At 43.3% G+C, this 21,765-nt stretch overlaps 1 protein-coding gene across 3 annotated transcripts in view; it reads right to left on the bottom strand.

The window, feature by feature from the left end:
* The window catches only part of LOC119857570 (USP6 N-terminal-like protein), a 183,808-nt gene that overhangs the window by 34,498 nt on the left and 127,545 nt on the right, over positions 1-21,765 (bottom strand). For 2 of the 3 annotated variants that reach the window (XM_038406673.2, XM_043515737.1), the window contains exons 3-6: positions 20,960-21,033; positions 20,092-20,177; positions 19,050-19,089; positions 17,134-17,214 (exon numbers count right to left, since the gene is read on the bottom strand). In XM_038406673.2, coding sequence (XP_038262601.1) covers positions 17,134-17,214; positions 19,050-19,089; positions 20,092-20,177; positions 20,960-21,025 — 273 coding nt within the window. In that variant the 5' untranslated portion in view covers positions 21,026-21,033. Of the gene's footprint in view, positions 1-17,133; positions 17,215-19,049; positions 19,090-20,091; positions 21,034-21,765 lie in introns of all 3 variants that reach the window. The other variant, XM_043515736.1, reaches the window with a different exon arrangement.

The following is a 21,765-nucleotide window of genomic DNA, read 5'->3' as shown; positions in this document are numbered from 1 at the left end:
GCATTGACAGTCATGAGCCACTCCAGACAGTACAACAGTTTTCTTCTTGTGAGTTCAACCCATCTTCCCCACAACCTTGAATTGTCTTTCAGCTGCAACATAAAAAAACCAACAAATAATCCCACCACCTGTGACTAACGAGGCAATGATTTTGGCATAGAAATTTTTAATAAATTTCACAGAGATGCGGGGAGAAATGACAAGGCATGGAAAAGAGGGCCGGGTTTGGAGAGTGAACCCACCCCACACTTACTCCAGTGTCAGCTGCTCTTCCACAGGGCTGGGCCTAGCTCCCTGCTCCAAGTGTTGTGACCTGGCACATGTGGTCACAACGCCACTCAGGTCTGACATGCCCAACCCTCCGTCAGGTCACAACACCCAGAACAGGCAGCTGAGCCCAGCCCTGGAGGACAGAAGCCATCACTGCAGGGTGAGCTCGTCATGGATTACATTCAGATTCATGATCATCATGAACACTGTGACATCTGTCCCAAAATCATAGCCTTAGTTATTAAGGACCCCATGGCGCTTTAAATTGGGTGCTGCCCAAACGCTAACCCTGCCATTTACATTCTGCCTACATAAATTTCACCGGCCGTTTCCATGGGGTGTTTTCTTCACTGTTATGTAGTGTCGGTGCACGATGGCTGCTACATTGCAGTGGTGGCCTGAGCATATAGATTCTGTAAGTGGCTTCAGAAAAAAGCCTGCTTTACTGTATACGCCACTGAGTTACTGACATCCTCCTGAACACAGCTCCATTTAGTTTCCTACACTGGGTACAAAGGTTTCTATTTTCAGCTTCCTATCCCAACTTTTCTTACAATCAGTTTTACAGAATTATTTCCCTGCTTTGTATATTGAACGGAATCAAGTTCATGCATTTGTACATAGGCAAATAAAGCTAATATGAACGTGGTACCTATTTTATATTATCTTGCAGTTTACACGTATCAGAACTCTCAAGTGACTCTGTAGGTTGCATTGTAAGGTAACAGTATAACTGTTGGTGTCCTTCTGGGCTAGGAGGCAATGAATTCACTTTTCCATGCTGCCTTATTTCTTTACACGACTGTCATACACAGGAGCCTTAGTCATGGACCAGGACCCCATTGTACTAGGTGCTGTACACACACAACAAAAAACAGTCTCTGCCACCCAAAAAGATTAGTCTATATACAAGACAAAAGACAAAGGGTGGATTCAGACAGACAGGAGCACAAGGACAACCACACCAGCATATGGGCTAATAATAAATGTTGAGATTACGCTGCCATTCTGCTGCACATTGATATTTCCCCATTTAGTAGGGACATGATTAGAACACTGTTCCTTTCAATTAATTTCATGTGGAAGTTAGATGAGCCCATGATTCTTAACATTCATACCATGACAGAATACGATCAAGGGTGCAAACAACATCACGATTCAATATTCTTGTCTACAGTAAGCACTCCCAAAAGGCTGTCCCACTTTTGACCCTGATCGTACAAATGCTTACAACTGGGCAGAAAGCTTATTACTGCAAATAGTCCCTTTGGTTTCAATGGGCCCACTCGCAGTACGCAAGCACCACACCTGGCAACAAGCATTTGCAAGATCATATCTTTGGTATGTGAATAATGAACAAGAATTAAAACAACAGTAGGAGCTGCACAGGTGTAGTCAAATCTCCATCCCATTTGAGATGTAGTAGGAGGCCCTGATTTTAAGCAAGATGTCATTACTCTATCCAGCTCCAGGTTTAATCATGGGCTGTTATTTTCGAGGAGGCTAATTTTCTTCCACTCTGGAAAATGTTAGGGTGAAAAGGGACGTTTTATGGCCTGTTGGGTGGCTAGAGTAGCATGCTGTTCTCTTTTGGAGAATGTTCCAGAGTCTTAGTCCAACTGAAGGCTCTGTTACCTGGTCTCTGGAGCAGCTGGCTGCAGAACATTGAGACCCAAACCTATTTCATGTTTGGATCTAGTTCAGGGGTGGGCAAACTTTTTGGCCACATCGGGGTTACAAACTGGTATGGAGGGCCGGGTACAGAAGGCTGTACCCCCAAAACAGCCTGGCCCCCGCCCCCTCCCATGGAGCCCCCGACCCATCCAACCCTCCCCCCCGGCTCCTTGTCCCCTGACCGCCCCCTTCCAGGACCCCCCCCCAACTACCCCCCTAGGACCCCACCCCCTTTCCAACGCCCCCCCGCTCCCTGTCCCCCCCGACCCCACGGAACCCCACCCCCATCCAACCCCGCCCTGCTCCTGACCGCCCTCCCCCAAACCTCCACTCCATCCAACCGCCCCCTGTCCCCTGACTGCCCCCCAGGATCTCCTGCCCTCCCCCTGCTTCCCACCCCCTTACCATGCCGCTCACAGCGGTAGGACAGGCTTATTGGAAAGCCTGGGAGGTGGGCGGGTGCAAGCCGTGCAGCGATGTAGCTGTGGGGGAGGGGCCGGGGGCTAGCCTCCCAGCCAGGAGCTCAGAGGCCAGGCCAGATGTGGCCCCACAGGCCGTACTTTGCCCACCCCTGATCTAGTTGCACTGGAATGTAACTAACTTAAAACACCGTGAAAGAGAACGGGGGGAGGGGGGGGAAACCAGTGTGAGACAGGAAGAGGAAGAGAAATCTTAAGACATATAGAGATGTTGATGAAGAACCAATGAAAGCCTTGCTCCAGGCAGGAGTCTGGATAACTTTAGCACAAAGGAGGAGATGAGAGCCAGGAACCCCATATTGAATCAGTTAAAATTCCCTCCTGATCAATTTATTTCCAAAGGATTAGAGAGATCGAGGCTAGCAGTGACATTTTCCTGAGGTATAATAAGCAGCTCAGCTCTGCAGGGAGGAAACATTTGGCTTTGAATCTGAAGATTCAGCAAATGTTATTGCTGAACTTTAATGAATTCACCAGGGTTCAGTAAACAGCTTTCAACACCCCATTGGGAGTGTAGCAGGTAGTAAGGGCATAACAAACCAAGCTAAGGGCATGGCTACACTGGAAACTTAAGCACTGTCGCGGGAGCACTCCCATGGCAGCACTTTGACTTGTGAGTGTGGTCGCGCGGGAGCATTGGGAGACAACTCTCCCAGCGCTCCTGGTAATCCACCTCCACCAAGGGATTAGCTCCCAGTGCTCGGAGCCTGTCTACACTAGCACTTTAAAGTGCTCAGACTTGCTGTGCTCAGGGGCATGATTTTTCACAACCCTGAGCCAGCAAGTCAGAGCACTATAAGATGTAAGTGTAGAAAAGCTCTACGACTGTATTTAACAAACTGCCTTTGGGTTATTTATCTGATGGCTTCTTTCCTCCCACCACCCACAAAAATGAAAGTGGTAAAACCTCGAAGCCCTGGGAAAAAATTTCCCTTCACAATAAAACCCAAAAGAAAATGAAAACATTGTAGGAGACAATGACAATCTACACCAGGGCATAATGGGTGCAGTTGGTGGTTCTTAACCTCTTCTAGCTGCTTCCTGTTTCAGAGGGGAAAGGATTTTTTTGTTTAAACATCTGCTATTTTGCTGTATATCTTTGCAAAGGTTAGAAGTCCAGGCCTTTGGGAAACAATAGGGAAGCAGAGGAGCAGCTGCCTCCCATACCTAACGTTAAAGGTAGAGTGACCAGATGTCCTGATTTTATAGCGACAGTCCTGATATTCGGGGATTTTTATTTTTTTTTTTTTCATATAGGCACCTATTATCCCGCACCTCCATCCTGATTTTTCACACTTGCTACCTGGTCACCCTAGTTAAAAGAGACCTAAAGAGGAAAGAATAAAAGGGCTTATCCTTCTTTTTATTATCTCTAGGACACTAACACCTAATGGTCCCAACTAAAATTGGGCCCCACTGCCGTAGGTACTATACAGACAATCCCTCCCCTGAAGAGCTTATGAGATACAAGACAAAGGGTAGGAGAAAGAAATGTCATCCCCAGCTGGGAATTAAAGTATGGCAATATTAAGGGTTTGTCTACATGGAGCAGCAATGCATCCTAGAAGGAGTGACACTTCAAAAATACAGTAATATGTTATGCTTTAATTGGCCCAAGTAGACCCTGATGGTGTGCACAGAAGGTTTCCTAGTGCACAATACTACATTAATGCACACTTGGGAACCTTTAGTCCACACCAGCAGCATCTACACATACTAATTAATGCATGATATGTTAGTGCACTTTAGAAATCACACACCCATAGGGTGCATTACCTCATCATGTAGACAAGCCCTAAGTGACATGCTCAAGGTCAAACAGGAAGACTGTAGCAAAACCAGGAACTGAACCCAAGTTTCCCGAAATCCAGTCCAGCATTTTAACTACAAGATCATCCTTCCTTTCTAGACTTCATGATGGATAAAGCTCTGCAAGTTTTTTTTCCCCCAATCACAGAAATATCAGATCAAGCCTAAGTTCTCCACCCTTCTGCCCCTCGTTTTGCTTATGGTCTCCCTTCAAAAGCACCCAGCATTATGACGGAAGAGTGCTATCAGCCTTTATAAAAGGGTGGTGTGCTGAATCTCTAACCAAAAGGCTTTTCTTCCAGCTGTTAAGCGTTTTTGTTAATCAGGTGTCAACAAAAACAAACTAAAAATCTCTTGCCCACTTGACCAACTTTCATTTTGTCACTATCCATCATAAACCCATTAATTTGGCAGGCAAAGACAGGGTGAATAAGATCTGGATTTCTAACAGCTTTATATATATATATATACATATACACACACACACACACACACACACACTTTTTTTCTTTTTAAAATGCCTTCATTTATCATAAAGTAGCAACCACCTTTAATGCACGAGCCAGTGCCAGGACAGCTCCTCTTCCCATAAAATTAATGACCCATCTATAAAGGAAACATGCTCCCTCTCCTTTGTGATTATTTACTAACCTTGACTCTGACAGCAGGAGCTGAGCTCTGAAAATCTTTGGGATCAGGGACGAAAAAAGCTTCCCGTTATGAACCCCAGGAAAGAAAACTTGTTTAATTCCTTTTCACGCCATAAAGCTGGTTGTTTGATGATCTGTCAGTCATTTAAAACCTGTGCAGTATATTTCGATGGATACCAGTTGTTTCTGAGTTGTTCTGACAGCAAGCAGGCTAAGGGCTTGGCTACACTTTTAGCACTGCAGCAGTGCAAGCTGCATAGGTGTAGATGTGCCGCTGTAGGTCTTAGCGAAGATGCTACCTGCCCCGATGGGAGACCTTCTCCTGTCGGCATAGATACTCCACCTCCCTAAGAGGCAGTAGCCACGTGGATGGGAGAAGTTCTCCCATTAACATAGCGCCGTCTACACCGTGGATTTTCCACACTCCTGAGCGACAAAGTTCTACTGCTACCAGGCTGTAGCGTGAACCCAGCCTCACTACTCGCAAGGAGCAATCAACGGAGAGAGTTTAAGAGCTGGAACCTGAAGAATAGTTACAATCCCAGAGGCTACAGCGTCAAATCCAGTCCAACTGCCACTCTTCTAAAGTGTCCAGGGTTAGTTGGAATGAGTTGCGTTAGCTCTGTTAGAATAAGCTTTCAGAGCACAGTGCAAGTTAGCCACTCACGTGAGCCCCACAGATAAAGCCCCACGTGTAGCATTAACAATTTCTCTTCATTTGCTTCAGAGAGAAAAAGCAGTAAAAAAAGGGAGTCACTTTCTTTTTTAAATTATGTTCAGAGGAGGGCAGAAAGGTTCCCCCTCCACCCACAAAAAATAAAATAAAGAAGGGGTCTCTGCCATTCTCTCTCTCACACACATAGAGATCATATAAGTCTTTACTTCTCTGTATTGCTGGAGAATGCTATGGACAGCTGGAGAACTAGGGGGATTATGACCTCTATCACTAGAAACAAACCTGAGCAACTGAGAGGGGAAGGGATTATTAGCCCAATTCTCAGTTGTTTTTGCTAATACTTCCTCCCCCAAACACACACTTGGGAGGAAAAGCTCTGTTAAAAGATTCAAATTCTCCTTCCTCATCATTTAAGAGCTGAGAAAGTTTTCAAGCCAGTTCTCCAGTCCTGGGGGAAAAAAAGCCCTCCAGCAAAATCAGGTATGATGAAACTTAACAGTCCTGCTATTTCAAAATCAAAGGGAAAAAATGAAATAGCTTTCAGGCCTCCATTGTATAGCACAAAGAAGAATAGACATGGTGCAATGTTTTTCTTCTGTACATCTTATTTAAGAACTTTGGCAGTTTACTACAAAAAAAACACCCCCCAGAGCAGTGCAAGTTTCAGCGCTGTAAAGCACCAGTGTAGACGGTGCTCCTAGCCCTGGGAGCTGCGCCCCTAGCCCTGGGAGCTGCGCCCCTCCCAGGGCTCTGCTGTGACTACATAAGCCACATTAAAGCACTGCCGTGGCAGCGCTTGAACATTGCCTGTGTAGACTAGCCCTAAGACAGTGGTACTCAGCGTAGGTGTGCACACTGATATGGACAGCCAGGGGTTCACAATTTTTTTTTATTCAAGTTGTTGGTGTTGCTGCAGGAATCAGGGGGCCTGATTTCTCCAACTGTTGGCAGAACAATACTGCAACAGTCTCTCTGCCAGCCCTTCCCTCCCTCTGCTGCCACCAGGATTGACAGACTATTCACTCTTGGGGGTCTCTGTCAGACACTAAAGAGCATTTGAGCATATTGGCTGGTTCATCCTGAGCAGCTTTGTCAGCCTTCGTTTTATTAAGCAGCAGTCACTGCACAGACATCACCAGGATCGGAGAAAAAGGGAGGCGAGGCTTTTCTTTTCTGTAATGCTGATACAGACTCTGCCTAAAAACAGACCATCTGTTGGCTGAGAATCTTCCAAGGGAGTCCCCTCCCAGATAATCGGTGCCACACCCACAGCAGCTCGAGTGAGTTATGGAACAACCACACAGGGTGTTCCTCTTTCCCTGCTCCCCCCAGGCCAAATCACAGTGGGTCAAAATTTATTCCTGGCATAACTCCATTTATTTTAATGGCCAGAAACTAATTATTCCACTAACTCTGTAGCACACGCAGGGTTTGGGCTCAGCCTTGCCTACACTAGAAAGTTGAACTGCTTTAACTTTATTGGTATACTTAAAGCACTACAAGCCCCCTAATGTGGACATGGTTATATTGGTCAAAAGGTGTACAGCAGTATAGATATATATCAATGACCTTTTTAAACCACCAGCTGCACATTTGCCATCACGTCACCTATTATGGTCTTATTCGCCACACCAAGATGTTAGGGAGGAAACATTCTGGCGAGAGGAATGGATCTCTGTTATAATCCCCAACTGATCCCTCGTTGCCGACCCCACAATCTACCTGCCTGGTTTTGGTATGCCCAGTCTTCAACGGTCCCTGTTGAACAGGTTCTGGACCAAGCATGGTTTCCGTGCACCCAACCACTATCACTGGGGCCTTCATGACAGCCCTTTGTCCAGCTGTGGTGCGACACAGACGATGACACACATTGTCGATGAATGCCTCTGACTAGGTTCAGCAGTGGCCTAGAAGAACTGCATCTGACCACTGAAGATGCCATCACTTGGCTAGATGACTATGCACATGCAAAATAAATAATAAATAGTATGGCGAGCGGAATAAGCTATATTAGTACAAGTCACTTTTATACCAGTCTAAGAGTGTCCACACCACAGGTTATACTTGTGTAGTCATTTTAGTAAAATAAAATCATACCATGACGTTACACTCCATATCTTTATGGAAATATGCTTATGCTATGGATATGGCATAACATATACTTTATGAAAGATGGCTCATATAAGGTATCATTGGAAAGGTTATGATTTACTGCATGTGATTATCCAATTTGTATGCCTGTATCATTTCTGTATCTGAAGCTAGGAATCTTGACCATGCATCAATATTTCAAATATGCTACTTTGGGTGACACCCACAACTAGTCCTTCAGGTATAACAATGAAAAAGCCAGACGGGGCTGATGCCCCATCAGCAAAAAGAGAATGTACTGTGAAAGAGCTTAGTCTTCCTGTGGATGATCCAGACTGCCTGCAAGTAATGGCTGCTACAACCCTGCCGAGACATGTGACTGAGTCACTTGGTACTAGACCCCCACCTTGGAATGCCAGTGTTTTTCCACTAGAAGACAAAGGGTTCCCGCCATACAGAAAAGCTATGTAAGGCAGGGGAAGTGACATCATCAGGGTTCTCCTCTACCTCCCCGCCCAAAGAGACACTAGGAAACACCTGAAAAGAAGAACTGAACTGAGGGGAGAAGAGTTGAGCCCAGGCTGAAAGGGTATCTAGCCTGTGAGTAATAATACCTGAAGTTTCAAGCTGCAGGCCAGTGCACCTGGCTTTCAAGAATCTCTGTAATCTGCCTGAAACAACATTTAGGGTGAGAAATTACTATTTGTAGACAATTTCTTTAGTGAATCAAGCTTACTTTGCATGTTTTGTTTTATTTGCTTAGTAATCTGCTTTGTTTTTTTTGCTATCCCTTTAACCATTTAAAATCTGCCTTTTATAGTTAATAAATTTGTTTTGCTTATTATTAAACCTAGTTTGTACAATTTCTAACTGGGGTGGGAGAGGAGGGAGGCCAAGAAGCTGGGCTTCTCTCTCTTCACATTGAGGAAGAGGGCAAATTTTTTTGAGCTTGTGCTGTGCAAATTTTTCTATACAGCGCAAGACAATATATCTTTGGGTCTGCACTGCAAGGGAGGTGGGCACCTGAGTACTGGGGCAAGTCCCTTAAGCTGAGTCTTCCCAGAGCTGATCTCAGTGTCTGGGTCTTTCTGCAGCTGGGTGTGGCCCTGCCTATGCATGTGCTAGAGGAAGCTTAAGAGCCTGGTTCAGCAAGACAGGTTAAAGGGGGTCCATGCTGGCAGAACAGGCAAGCTCACTGGCATCTCAACACATCAGGTGGCCATCTTGAAGGGGGGCAACCTGTCACACATACCCTTAACAGTAACAGTTACAGGTACAAAATTTGCGCTATGAATAAGCCTGATACTAGGTCTCATGTAGTAGTGACAGCATGGAACCCCAAGGTTCTGCATTGAGCTTTTAACCTGAATGTGGCTTGCGGTTCTGTTTTGCTTTTAGTTTAGGAGGATACCATACTTATTGCCCATGAAGAGATGATTAAATACATTTGAGTACTTCGCCTTCAAGTTCTTACAGATCAGCGTTAAATTAGGGAATGTAAGCAAATACTCTGTTTCCTGGCCCTGCCTTGACCCCACTGGAACTCTCAGATATCAAATAAAACCTTTCCCAAGTTGTCCTCTCTGCTAAGTGAGATAGGGTTCTTGAGAGGCCATTATTCAGTACTAGCTAGTGCTACTACGTGATATTTCACACCACCACATTACTGAAGAAACTCATACAAAAGGTGAGCATGTTGTAGGTTCCCGGACGGTGGTTGTTTGAAAGGGTAGTGCTCAAGACATTGAGATGTTTAGAAGCTTCAGTAAAGCATGCTGGCATGAGAGGAAACTTGGTAATGGAAACCGTTTACTGAGGACTTCTGGTGTTTCAGAGGAATCTACTGCTAGTTGAAGGATCCTAACCTGTGCTATACTTTAAAAAGGCTTCTTTGTTTTGGTCCAGTATTAGCTTGAAAGGGCCTCAGAGTCTAGCGATAGATTGTTTTTAGTAATGAAGCTTTGCCCGTTTCCAGTTTAGGACGAGGCAATTATCTAGCCCTTGCAATGAACATTAATTTCCTCCCCCCTCCATTTTCACTCTTAAATTACTTCTTCTCTACAGGTTATTGCTTGAGTACCCCTTCCCTTCTTTAGGCTGTGGAGTAGACAGATTCTTGACTGAGTTTTGTCTGTTTCAGTAAGACAGTCTTCCCTATTCTCTGGACAGTAGCAGCTGTCTGTTAGCTATGGCAAAGATGAAAAAAAATCACTGCACACTGAAGGGAGTCTTATTTGCACACGGGCAGCTAGAAAGCCCAACAGACTATCCAGCAGAGGAATTAAATTAAAGGGTAAATACATCCAATCCATATTTATTAAGGTACTTCTACAACTCAACTGACTAAGAAAGCACTAGATTATGCATAATCTATCCTCGTGAAATGATGTGTCCCTTAGTATTTTTAAGGTGTCACAGTACCTAGGTATCAAGTGTTTTGGGATACACCTAAAGAATGGACAGCACCGTCAAAAACACTGCATTGTAGATCCGTCTTGACATTTCCATACAGATAGGTATTTACCATACAGTGATCCATGCCTTTGTCACCTCTAGAATGAACTGCAGTGCACTCTACATGGGGCAACACCTTAAAATACATTCCGAAGTTGAAGTTGGTGCCAATTTCAACAACTGGCTTGTTAAACTGAGAATCTGGCTGTTCGAATATGAGAGCAGTACTCAGTGAACGGCATGTTGGCTGTCTAATGGCTTCCAAAGTGGAATTTAAGGTGTTGGGTCTGACATATAGGACTTGCAACAGCCTGAGAAAGGCTGCACCTCTGTGCCATTCCGAGATCAGCACTGGCACTTGTGCTGGAGACACTTTGCTATACATGAGAGGGAACTGCTAGCAGGATGTTTTCTGTGTCTTTGGAATTCACTCTCCTCTGTCTGAAATAGCCTGAATCTACTGACCTTCCAGATGCACCACAGAGCTCACCTGTTTCAGCAGGCATCGTGGGAGAGAGTAGAGGAGGAACATAAAGGGTGGGAGATGCTTTACTATATGTGATGACTGATGGTGGGTTTGTGTTTTTCTGGAGTGGTATGGAATGGAGTGGAGTGGCTGAAATGTTCCTGGGGCCTCAGTTTCAGTGATGTGATTTTGGTACTATAATTTTTAGTTAGTTGATAGGATGCACCTGGTGTCCATATCCAAATAAATAACCATATTCCATAATTCAAGTGGAACTTTTTGCTTCTTGTCAGATTTTGATATCAAGATTGTTCAGACCTGTAGAGGACTCTCCATTGCTTGCTTGGGGGTGTTAGGCTGCCCAGGTTCAGGTTCTTCTCCCAGAGCACTGGCTCAGGTTCACAGGGCTCAGGTTAAAAATTGCAGTGTAGATGGGAGTCTCAGAGCCCAATTTGCAGCCCAAGATCGAACTTCTACAATGCAATTTTTAGCCCCATCGCCTGAGTCAGCTGACCTGGCTGAGATTCTGTGCCATGGGTTTTATCTGGCAGGGCAGACATACCCTTAGACTGCTTGGTTAGGCTTGAAGTGAGAAGAAGTTAATTATACAATTAGCAGACTGATGGATATCTCCAGCACTCAGCAATTTATTCCCAAGGAAACTTGAATTGCCCTATACAACCCTGCCCAGCCCTAGAAATAGTTCAAGGAAATTTTATTTTGCTGTAGGAAGTTAAAAGCAGCCTGGCATTGAGCTAGGTAAACAACTAACTTATTATCCCTGATTGTGATAGCAAGAGAGCCCACTTCCTCCTGCCAGCCACAAACTGTTCCACGCAGTGGGATCAGTTGGATTGTGTGTAAAAAGCCAGTAGACACCTCACGACCAGAAAGGGCAACAGGGAATGGAAGCAGGTGCATAGGGGGACTGTCAACAGCTGGCCACATAAGCTGACAATGAAATCTCACAACCAGGGTATTTACAACATGTTAACAAGTTCACAAGTCTCAAGCAGCTTAGTTGGATGCCAACTCAAAGGTGAGTTTTGCCCTGCTAAAAATAAATTCCAAGGTATATTAGGCAAGGGATGAGAGCCTTCATAGGAAGGTGATGAACATAAAGAAAGGTAGAAAAATAATGTATACAGTAGGAGAGATTTAGAGGTGAAGTTACTTGTGAAGGATAGAGAAGTCTTCCAAAACTGCTTAAAATCAAATGGTTTATGCTACAAGGTTTTTTATTAGTTATTATAAAAGCAGTCAGTCAGCATGACTGATTGATTTAGTTTAGCATTACTAATCTTATTGCAAAGAGAAGGTTGGCCTTTCCACTGGTAGTTTCCCTAACAAACTGTTCCATTCACTATACTACAGAGATCACTCAAGACAACAGGCTGCAGGGTGTCAGTGAAGTGTTGAGAACAAGAGAGCATTAAAAAAGTGCATACTGTGTTATAACTGCCATGGGACTGAAGCAAAAATGATAGACTGCTTTTTACAATCAGCTTAAGCAAGTGGATTTTACTTTTGTTTTTTATTTAGAAAAACTCTAGAGTTGATTTCATTCCAACTCATCACATTCCCACACTGGAATAGTATTATTCAGTTTCATGGTTCTCTAAGGCCAGCATCTGAACTGCTCTCAGATATCCACTGACATCCACTGAGTCCAGCAGAGGGAATCTGTGCAACTTCTAAACTCACGATATAAATGCATGAGACCATTCAGCCCTCTGGGCCAGGCAATCTCAGCAACTTTAATTAAAAAGCAATGCAAATGTTGTACTATCAGTGAAAGGAAATTACTGTGGATGAGGGAACAACCAGTTCAAAGCTCTGCTTCAGAAAGCAGAGCTTAGCTTTGGGTTGTATTTCCCTGCAATTTTATATTTAATATCATACTGCATGACAGTGTCACTGTTTCAACATGCATATGAACGGGCAATACTGGCTGTACAGGTTTCCCCATGTATAGCATAAGGGATCTTTCCAAATTTCTGCCAATGGAAGCTTCTATTGGAATTGCTAGGGTGGAATGGGAGTGAAGTCAAAGATTCTTTATGTTCCTGTACGTCATCTGGCTTATCGTTTCTGCACCCCCTCACTGTTTAGCACTTAATGTGGCTCCTTCTCAAGTCAATGGGAGCAAAATGTCAGCTCTTTGGCACTAGGATAATGTCTTATCTGTCTGGAAGAATCATGAACCCTTGTGGTTCATTATAAATAATTCCATTTATTCTATTACAAGAGCACTATGCTTTTCAGTCACTGAAATAAAGGAATGAGAGCTCAATCTCTCATTAGGAGAGGGCCAGTTTGGACCCACATTTGCTCTAATTGCTGTAAACCCAAGAAGTTATTGTAAATTGTTGACATCAGAAGTCATTAAACTGAGGTCACAGTTTGTGATAAGAACACATTTGTGTGTGTGTTAAGAACACACGTGTTAAGAAACTAATCGGGAACCATGTTAAGTTTCATGCTCTATTATCATTTTGCCCTGTTGAAACATTTGGGCCCCATCCAGTTGTGAGGTACAAAAAGATACAATACCATTTTTGCTTATGATAGAGATGTAGTAATAATTACTTAGGACAAAATACAGCATGAGCTAATGGTACAGTGGAGCAGCTGGCTACTGCGTCTCCATGAAGAAGCTGGAGTCAGATTCAGACTTGCTGGCACATATGTGAAGGGTCTATCCACACAATCCAGTGTGACCGACAGATTGAAGCTGGATCCTATTCAAGTTTTTATATGGCCTCATTACTGTTTAATTTTATTTAATTTAAGTTAACTAAGTGACCCCCCCCTTGTATTATGCCCCAAGTTTCCTTTAACTTGACCATTTAATTTGCTGACCCTTTTCTAGCCAAACTTATTTTAAAATATAGCCTTTTTCTCACCTGGATTTTTATTTACATGTAAAGGCCTATATTTTCATACTTATAATTGTGGGTGCCCACCTTTAACTCCAGAAAGAGACCGGATTATCCAACGGTGCTAAGCACCTACCCTTTGAAAATCAGGCCCCATTAAGTTGTCTCAAATTGGGCATCAAAATAACTAGTCACTTCTGTAAATGTAGGCAGAAGTGTATTGCATCAGCTCTTTCCCCCTTCAACTTTAGATTCACGAAAAGAGTTCATTTAAAACTGTATCAATGGGTTAATTAATGGGTTAATTAATTTCAATTTACAAGTACAGATGTGAACTCTAATCCAGGGGTACTCAACCTTTCCTTTGAGGCCCCACCAACAGGCTATAAAAACTCCAGGGCCCCACAGGGTGCCAGGGTTGGGGCCTTCGGGATTCTGTCCCAGACCCCAGCCAATCTACAGCTGGCCCTGCTTCGTGGATCCCCTGAAATCAGCTCACGGACCCCTGGTTGAAAACTGCTGCTCTAAACCAAACACTGCAGTCTTTACACAGGCAAAACTTCCATTTAGGTCAGTAAGTTTTCCATTAAGAAGAACTAAGAGCTGAAGGACCTGGTTCAATCCTTCTAGAATAGAGGACACTTTATCCAATATGCTACCAACCACTTAGGACTGATTTTTTAAGTTAGAGGGATTATTATGGCCACTGGAGGGCTCCCATATTTTTCCCTACTGAGGTTACCGAGTGATAGAGAACGACTAAAAGAACACTGAATTGAACACAGAAGGGCTATAAAATCTAAACAAAGCATGTCCCTGTCCCTTTCATACTCAGATTGGCATCAATGTCAAGTTTGAAAAATCTGTTTTGTTTCTTCAATAAAATTGAGTATTTGTATGCATCTTCACTACTGATTGCTCTATAACTACAGCTCCTCTTCAAATCATGTTGAATGTGGGATCATGTGACTCTGTTCTGATGCTTGGTAATGTCAAGGTCATCATTGTCCCACAGTCCCCCCATCTATTTAGATCCTGCACAGATGGTCACAATAATGTTTGCTCTTTAACAGGATTCAAGTCCCTACTATGAGTCTCTACAAAGACTATAAAAATATACATTCTGCACATTTCTATTGAATGAGATCACTCAAGTGAACAGTTGTGTAATTTTTTGTTTCTTTCACTGCAGAAGTAGAAAAATATATCATTTTTAGACTACCAAGTCTAGACAAGTAGGAAGCAAGACTGGTGCTGGGAATCAACTATGTTCACAAATTAACTATAAAAATACTTTATCTTGGCATTCACTGTTAGCCAGCCATTCCCTGATAGGTCATAAGCAAGGGTGTTGCCTGACCCCTGCTAATTAAAGTTGAGATCTGTGGACTACATGCCTGCCCAACTCTTCACAGGCACTGTGCCATCTCATCCTACCAGTGCCTGGGAAATGCTGGAAAATTAAAACGTAAGTGCTGTTATATTTTACATTTTTTTTTAAATATAGCTCTGTCTATTTCTAAACACTTTTCATCTGAAGATCTCAAAGCACTTTAGAAACATTAATGAAGCTTTCCAGGAGATCACAGAACCATAGAAATGTAGGGCGGGAAGGGACCTCAAGAGGTCATCTAGGTAGACTTGGTCCTGCCTCAGCACAGGAGGCTGGACTAGACTGTAGATGTACAAATACTGACAGATTGGGGAATGGAAGCACAGAGGGGTTAAATGACTTGTCCAAGTTCTCAATAATTCAGAAGCATAGCTAAACTATAGAAGCCAGGAGTCCTGGCTGCCAGTCTTGTCCCCAAACTGTTAGACTCTCTGCGCTGCGTTAAGTAAGGTTATGTTGATACCAACTAGAATTACACACAAGCAGGAAGAATAGAACAGACATGTCAATAGCAGCTCCAAAATGACAGCTGCCAGTGAGAACACCCACCACCATTCACACAGACAGAGACAGTGATGTGGAAACAGGTTTTGCCTTTTTTCATTTGAAAATTTAGTTAGAATACTGTGACAAAGCTCTGTCCTTGCCTCCATGGGTCCTGCGTTTCCTGGCGGATTTCGCTAGCCTCAGAGGCTCACTGTGACCCTCCGTAACCCTTCTTTCTCTAGAGACAAGGGCCACAGTCTACTGAGACATTTTCATCATAAGCCAGCGAGGGATGTGAGGAGAAGTTATCCTTCCTTGCACAGTCTCTGTTGTCTCCCAGTCTCAGTGATTAAACAGGGGGCAAAGGTGGGGGGGGAGCCCGGGCCCACACTCTACTCCGGGCTCCAGTCCAGGGGCCCTAATAGTATCAGCTATGGTAGCTGACCTTTCAGAAACATGACACGTACAATTCCCTGGGCTATTTCCACCACAGCAGCCCTCACTTCCTCAAGCTCCACTTCACCCTTACCTCAAGGACTCCTTCCTTCTGCCTGATATGGTGTGTACTACTCAGTCTCTCCAACCGCACAACTTCTTCCCACAGCTCCTGACATGCACCCCCACCTGACTGACTGGGAGGCTTTTAACTAGTTTCAGCCAGCCCCTGATTGGCTTCAGGTGTCCCAGTCAACCTAGCCTTCTCCCTGCCTTCTGGAAAGTTCTTAATTGGCCCCAGGTGTCTTAATTGACCTGGAGCAGCTGCCATTTCACTTATCCTGGTACCAGGGATTTGTTTAGCCTGGAGCTAATATATCCATCTCCCACTACTCCTCCATAGCTATCTGGCCTTGCCCCGTCACAATATATACATTTCTTTTAGTAAATATTTGGATAAAGTATAACAGTAATGACACAAAGAATCCAGAAGTTCTTTACACACCACATACACACACCACCAATGAAATGCAACCATTTTTGAGTTAGAGAACAGGACAACAGAAGCGGGAGTGAAAAGGAGCAGCAGAGGGTATTTTTGCAAAGACACCTGGGAAAATTACTACTTGTATGAGAAAAGTTATGGGATACTTAAGGTCCCCACAGAGCACACAGGACCTTGGGTTTTTGAATTCTTACCCAAGGTATGCCCACATCCTCACAGAGTATGATCATCCGTGCAGTTTTGGTTTCATGCTTCCCTCCTATTCCATCTACAGCCTAGAAGCTAAGTAAATGTGTTTTGATTCACGCTGTGATTTTTAGATGACCTCTTAAAATAACTAGGTTTTTCATTGCTGTTCTGCATAGAGTTTATTTTAAGTCCTGTATTTTGGCATATTGATGATGTTCACAAAATAGCCTCAGCCTCCAAATGGGTTCAGACAATCAAATCAGTATCAGGTTACTGAGTATACAGCTAAATCCTAGGCACTTAAAAATATCCCCCATATTTGTCTGTCAAGGAACCTGGCCTAGAAATCAAGGGGCCTCCTAAATTGTGCATGGACAGGCTCACAAGCACGGCTGGGTTTTTTTTTTTTTTTTTGCGCTTGCACAAATGGGGACAAGTGCCAAATTTGCAGGCAGAATTTAGGAGGCCCTCAAAGTTTGGCCCTGTATGTCACAACAGTCAGCACATTTATCGAGCCAACACATTATTAAACTTTAAAAGGAAGAATAAATAAAGCATTTTTCAGGGGTTTCCGGTTTCTTTATAAACCTTTGGAAAAAATGACTAGCACAAAAGGAACGATATCACAATCTCTCCCCCATAGTACTACAAGTGGGTTTTGTTTTGTATCTCCTCACCTTGTCACTGTTTCTGTATTTGCCCCATTTCTTCAGCATCTTCAGCCATTTGTCCACTCGTTCAATCTCCTGCAGCTTTTGCTAAAAGAGTCAATTCAAAACAAACATTACAGAAATGCTCCTTGTGAAAGCACAAAACAACTCATTCATCCAGATTCAGTTTAACCTTATTATGACGACATTTCACATTCAGCCCTCTCACCCTACCCTTTTGTATCTGCGACAGAGGGTATAACGGAGGGAAAAGTATTTATAGGGATAGACAATTTCTTCATGCAGTAGTGGGGGCGGGGGGAACCACCATGATACACAGATAATTCTTTCAACAGGAGAACTTCCTTGATAGGTAACAGATACTTAGGAATTCATCCAGCCACAAATTACCCTGTGTTGTGTCTATCTGGTAGTATACAGATACTACAGGGGATTTAAGCCCTGATCTCAAAACTAGACATTCATGTTACCACAACCCAGAGCCAAATCAGCTCCCTTGAGATCAAATGGCCGCAACTTTACCTGCTGAGCTCAGTCACCCCTTATTATTCACAATCCAAGCAAGCATGTTACAGGGATTTTTGTTTTGAGGTGAACTCTAGTTTATTTCCAGTGGCAGTGTAGTTGAGAAGAGGACACCACTTAGAAGCTCTGTGATCTCAGAATAAAAATGTATTTTATTATAGTTTTAATCTAATTTTTTTTATTTGAGGCTTTTGAACCTGTAGAGAAATATCCTCTAACTGCATAGGTTTCCTGCAGTGAACTGGAGCAATCTAGTCCCTCCTAAAGTTACTGAATGGGATCTACATCTAGTCTGAGCTGAATCAGATGTTTAGAAATACTGCATGAGTTGAACTCTATGTTTCATTAATGTTCCTGAATGTGGGTTCCCAATACTTCCTTGTAGAAGCTGATCCTGACCTTCCCCCACAGCAGCACTCATTTCATCTACACAGAGTAACTAGCCATGACTAGAGATATGCAACTAACACAATTAGCCAGGTGGTTTAGCACTCATCACAGGAGGAACAGAAACACAGAAAAACTTGAAAGGAAACATGAATGGGGAGCAGGATACCCAAAGACACTTACATTTTTCATCCAGTGAGGATCAAGCATTTAGGCTGAGATTTTCAGAGTCACTAAGGCATCTGGATGCCCATCTGACTAAGCTGAAGCCTGTTGATCTCTGCCACCATGCTCAGAGAGAGCAAGAGGCACAAGAGATGAGACTACTCTCCCAGCAGGGGCTGACTATTAACCTCTTTCCTCCCTATAAGTCTTAAATAAAGTTTTATGATTTCACTGGAGCAAGAAAAATAAATTATCCTAAGTCTGGAACAATGAAATAAAAAGCTCTAATAATAATGAAACTGAAAGGGAAAGGAAAGAAAATTTGAAAGAAAAAATGGAACCATTAATTGGAAGGTCTGATCAGGCCTGTTGTGAATAGATCACTTCCATTTTATGCTCTCTCTCACTGCTTCTCATGAAGATCTGTGCTGCAACTTCATGGCATTTTCCTACCTTCCACTCCTCTCCACGTCAGAACTGCTGCACAGGACTAAAGAAACTCCCCAGCTTCCCCCTCTCCCTACTCCAAGCTCAGCTACAGTATTGAGAGTTCTGCTGCTTTTTCAGGTGCCTTCTAGTCTCTCCAACTGAGCTTACACCTTTACCACAGCATTATGAACAACTCCTCATTGAGCACTGCCTTCCTGTGCTAAGGTGTCGCTCCATCAACTCCAGAGCATCAGTTTAGGAGATGCTGGTTTTATATTTTTGGAGAAAATTTGATTAGTTGGCCATGCTGCAAAGTCTGTATTTTCTGTTTAAAAAGCAGACCTAAGCATCTTCCCATTTAGCACCATGTTTTGCAAGATGTGAGCCACATAGGTAGTAAAGCTGACAGCTCTTACCTTCTCTTCCACTGCACTGCGGATTGGCAGCTCATGCTCACTGAAAGATTAAGGATTGAATTGAATCAACAAGCAACAGGGGTATGGAACACAATATGCTGTACAATGCAAACAAGCAGTCTTCAATTGACCACACCTGAGGGACCAAATTAAAATTAGTTGCCTTATAGAGATGGTCTAAATCAGAGGAGAATCAATCACTCAAACCTTAGAGCTGTTTTAAAGAGACTGCTTAGTACAGCTGATCAGCAATTTTCTGTGAATGGCTTTTCAACAGAAAAATACAATTTCCACAGGAAACATTTGATTTTGTAAAAATTTTTATTTTCTTTTGGGAAAATTGAAACAAAGTATTTAGTTTCAGGTCAGGTCAACAATTCAAAGGTTTTGGTTGTCAAACAAAATTGAAACTTTTTCATTTCAAGCCAGTTTGACATTGCACTACATCTGCCAGAGCTGTCATGGTGCCTCATGGGAGTTGTAGTTCAGGTGCCTCATGCTCCCATTCTCTTCTACAAGGCGGGCTCCCTGGTTGGACTACGTCTCTCATGATGCTCTGCTCTCTGCTCTGGTAGAACTGCTGCAGTACATCATGGGCATCCCATGACCACATCCTGGGAGATTCAGTCCAACTGGGGATCCCGGCACATAAAGAACTGGGACATGAGATTCTGAACTACAGCTCCCATGATGCACTGCACCAGCTTAGACAGATGCAGTACTATGTTGAAATAACCTGAATGTTTCGACTTGGTTTAATAAGCCAAAATGTTTCAAGCTGGGAATATTGAAAAGTTTACTACTGATCAAAAATGTCTAAATAAAGCATTTCAACATCAAAAGGTTTCCACACACTTGGATGCAGAAGGAGAAGATACACTGCCATTCCTTTCTACACATTTGGGATTGATCAAATAAGGCCATACAGCAGCCTGCACTGAGGTTGCTGGAGCTGTTACAGGACATCCTCCTGCACGGAGTATATAACTGCACAATGTCCATTTCATTGCAGGGTGGCTGGGAGGAGAAACGAGTAACTTACTGCAGAAATCCAAATCTGTCTGTGACTTTATACAGAGTGAAGTCAGCATCTTCCCATGGGTCAATATGAGCTCCTTCCTGCCTTCCCTGCAAAGCAAAAGGAGACAAGAGCCATGACTGTAGGGAACACAAGTGTGAGGCCATCGGCATGTGCACGTTTGTCTTGAGCATTCAGAAGCTGGTACTGGACTGACAGCCCTAGTGATTAAAATCCACTCAGTCTCCAGATTTGATGAGACCCAGGCCTCACCAATGCAGACTTCCCTGCATACTGTCCTGCTGCCGTGTGTCAACCCTGAACAGGGAGGACCATCTTTGGGGTGGCATGGAGCTATTCCATTCCTGTCTGTAAGATGATACAGAAGGCCAGAGTAATACATTAGTTTTAATTCAGTCTTCAAGCCCATTCACTCTCTGTTCCGAGACTGTCACTTTCCTGATCACAGGATTTGTGGTGTGCACCAAATGACGAGGTCTGAATGAGAAAACCCTTTGAGTCCAGAGTGAAAGAAAAATGGGCTCGTGATGAAAGCTCTCCACTTTGGTTCCATATCCTGAGTAATTTCCATAGGCCAACTCTTTTGACCTTGTTCAGGTAGAATAGACAGAACCTGTATTTTGAAAACCTGACATAGGCTCCTGAGCCTACCTGCTGAACACCCATCACGGATGACTAAATACACACGGTCATGTCACCTGTACCCTTAAAAAGTTCTGCAGGCAGAAAAAAAGATTGTGTTTGTGTAGTTTGTTACTGGCATGAAGACATCACGTTCTGTACGACACGTTCCTGCTTTCCCCAGACGGCTTAGCTATCAGGAGTCCCATGCCTAGTGAGCAGATTAATGGAGGAAAAATGCGGTTGGTACCTTTTCATACTTGGCAAGGATCTCTGCTCTTTCCTGTGCTATTAAGGTCTCTAGATCTTTCTTCATGTCAGAAGCTGTAAGGTAAAAAGGGAAAAGAGAAAAGGAGTTAATAAGCAAATATGTATGCAGCCCAGGGAATATTTTGGGAAAGCGCTAATAGAAAAGGCTGTGCTGACAACTTCAACTTCCAGCTTTATCCCAGGGCTAAAATTAGACTGAGAATGAAAAGCTGAAAGTACAAAGTGTGTGTGTGGTACTCACACATACAGAGTATATCTGCCAATTCTACAGTCTTTGCCTGTGCAAACTGTTTTATTTAAGTAAGTAAAAGTTTTGTCTACATGAAGGACTGCAGGAACAGATACTGTATATTTGTTCAGTATGTGCACATGCCTGTATTAAAATCAAGTTTTTAATGGGGATACTTTAAAATTATTAAGCAGTCCTGCTACAGCACAGCTCTTACATTATACCAAACTGCATGCCAGCTGGATTGCTAAATGGCTGAGCATTTATTCTGATAAAAATGAAATGCCAAATTCTTCCCTCAGATATGTACATAGAACTCATGGAGAGCTCCACATATATATATATCTGAAGGTAGATTGTAGGTCGAAAAAAAAACTTTAAAGTACACATATGTAATAAAAACAGATAAATGGGTCAACATATGCAACAGATCCATAAACAAATCAGGATGCAAAAAGTCAGTAACTGTACCATGAACTGTACCATGTACTGTATTGGACTCCCATCTTTCTATATAAAGTGATTAAATAGTTCAGCCGGAGTAACAGAACATGGTC

Source organism: Dermochelys coriacea, chromosome 6, assembly GCF_009764565.3.
Source record: "Dermochelys coriacea isolate rDerCor1 chromosome 6, rDerCor1.pri.v4, whole genome shotgun sequence".
NCBI lineage: Eukaryota > Metazoa > Chordata > Testudines > Dermochelyidae > Dermochelys > Dermochelys coriacea.
This window is presented reverse-complemented; position numbering and strand designations above follow the sequence as displayed.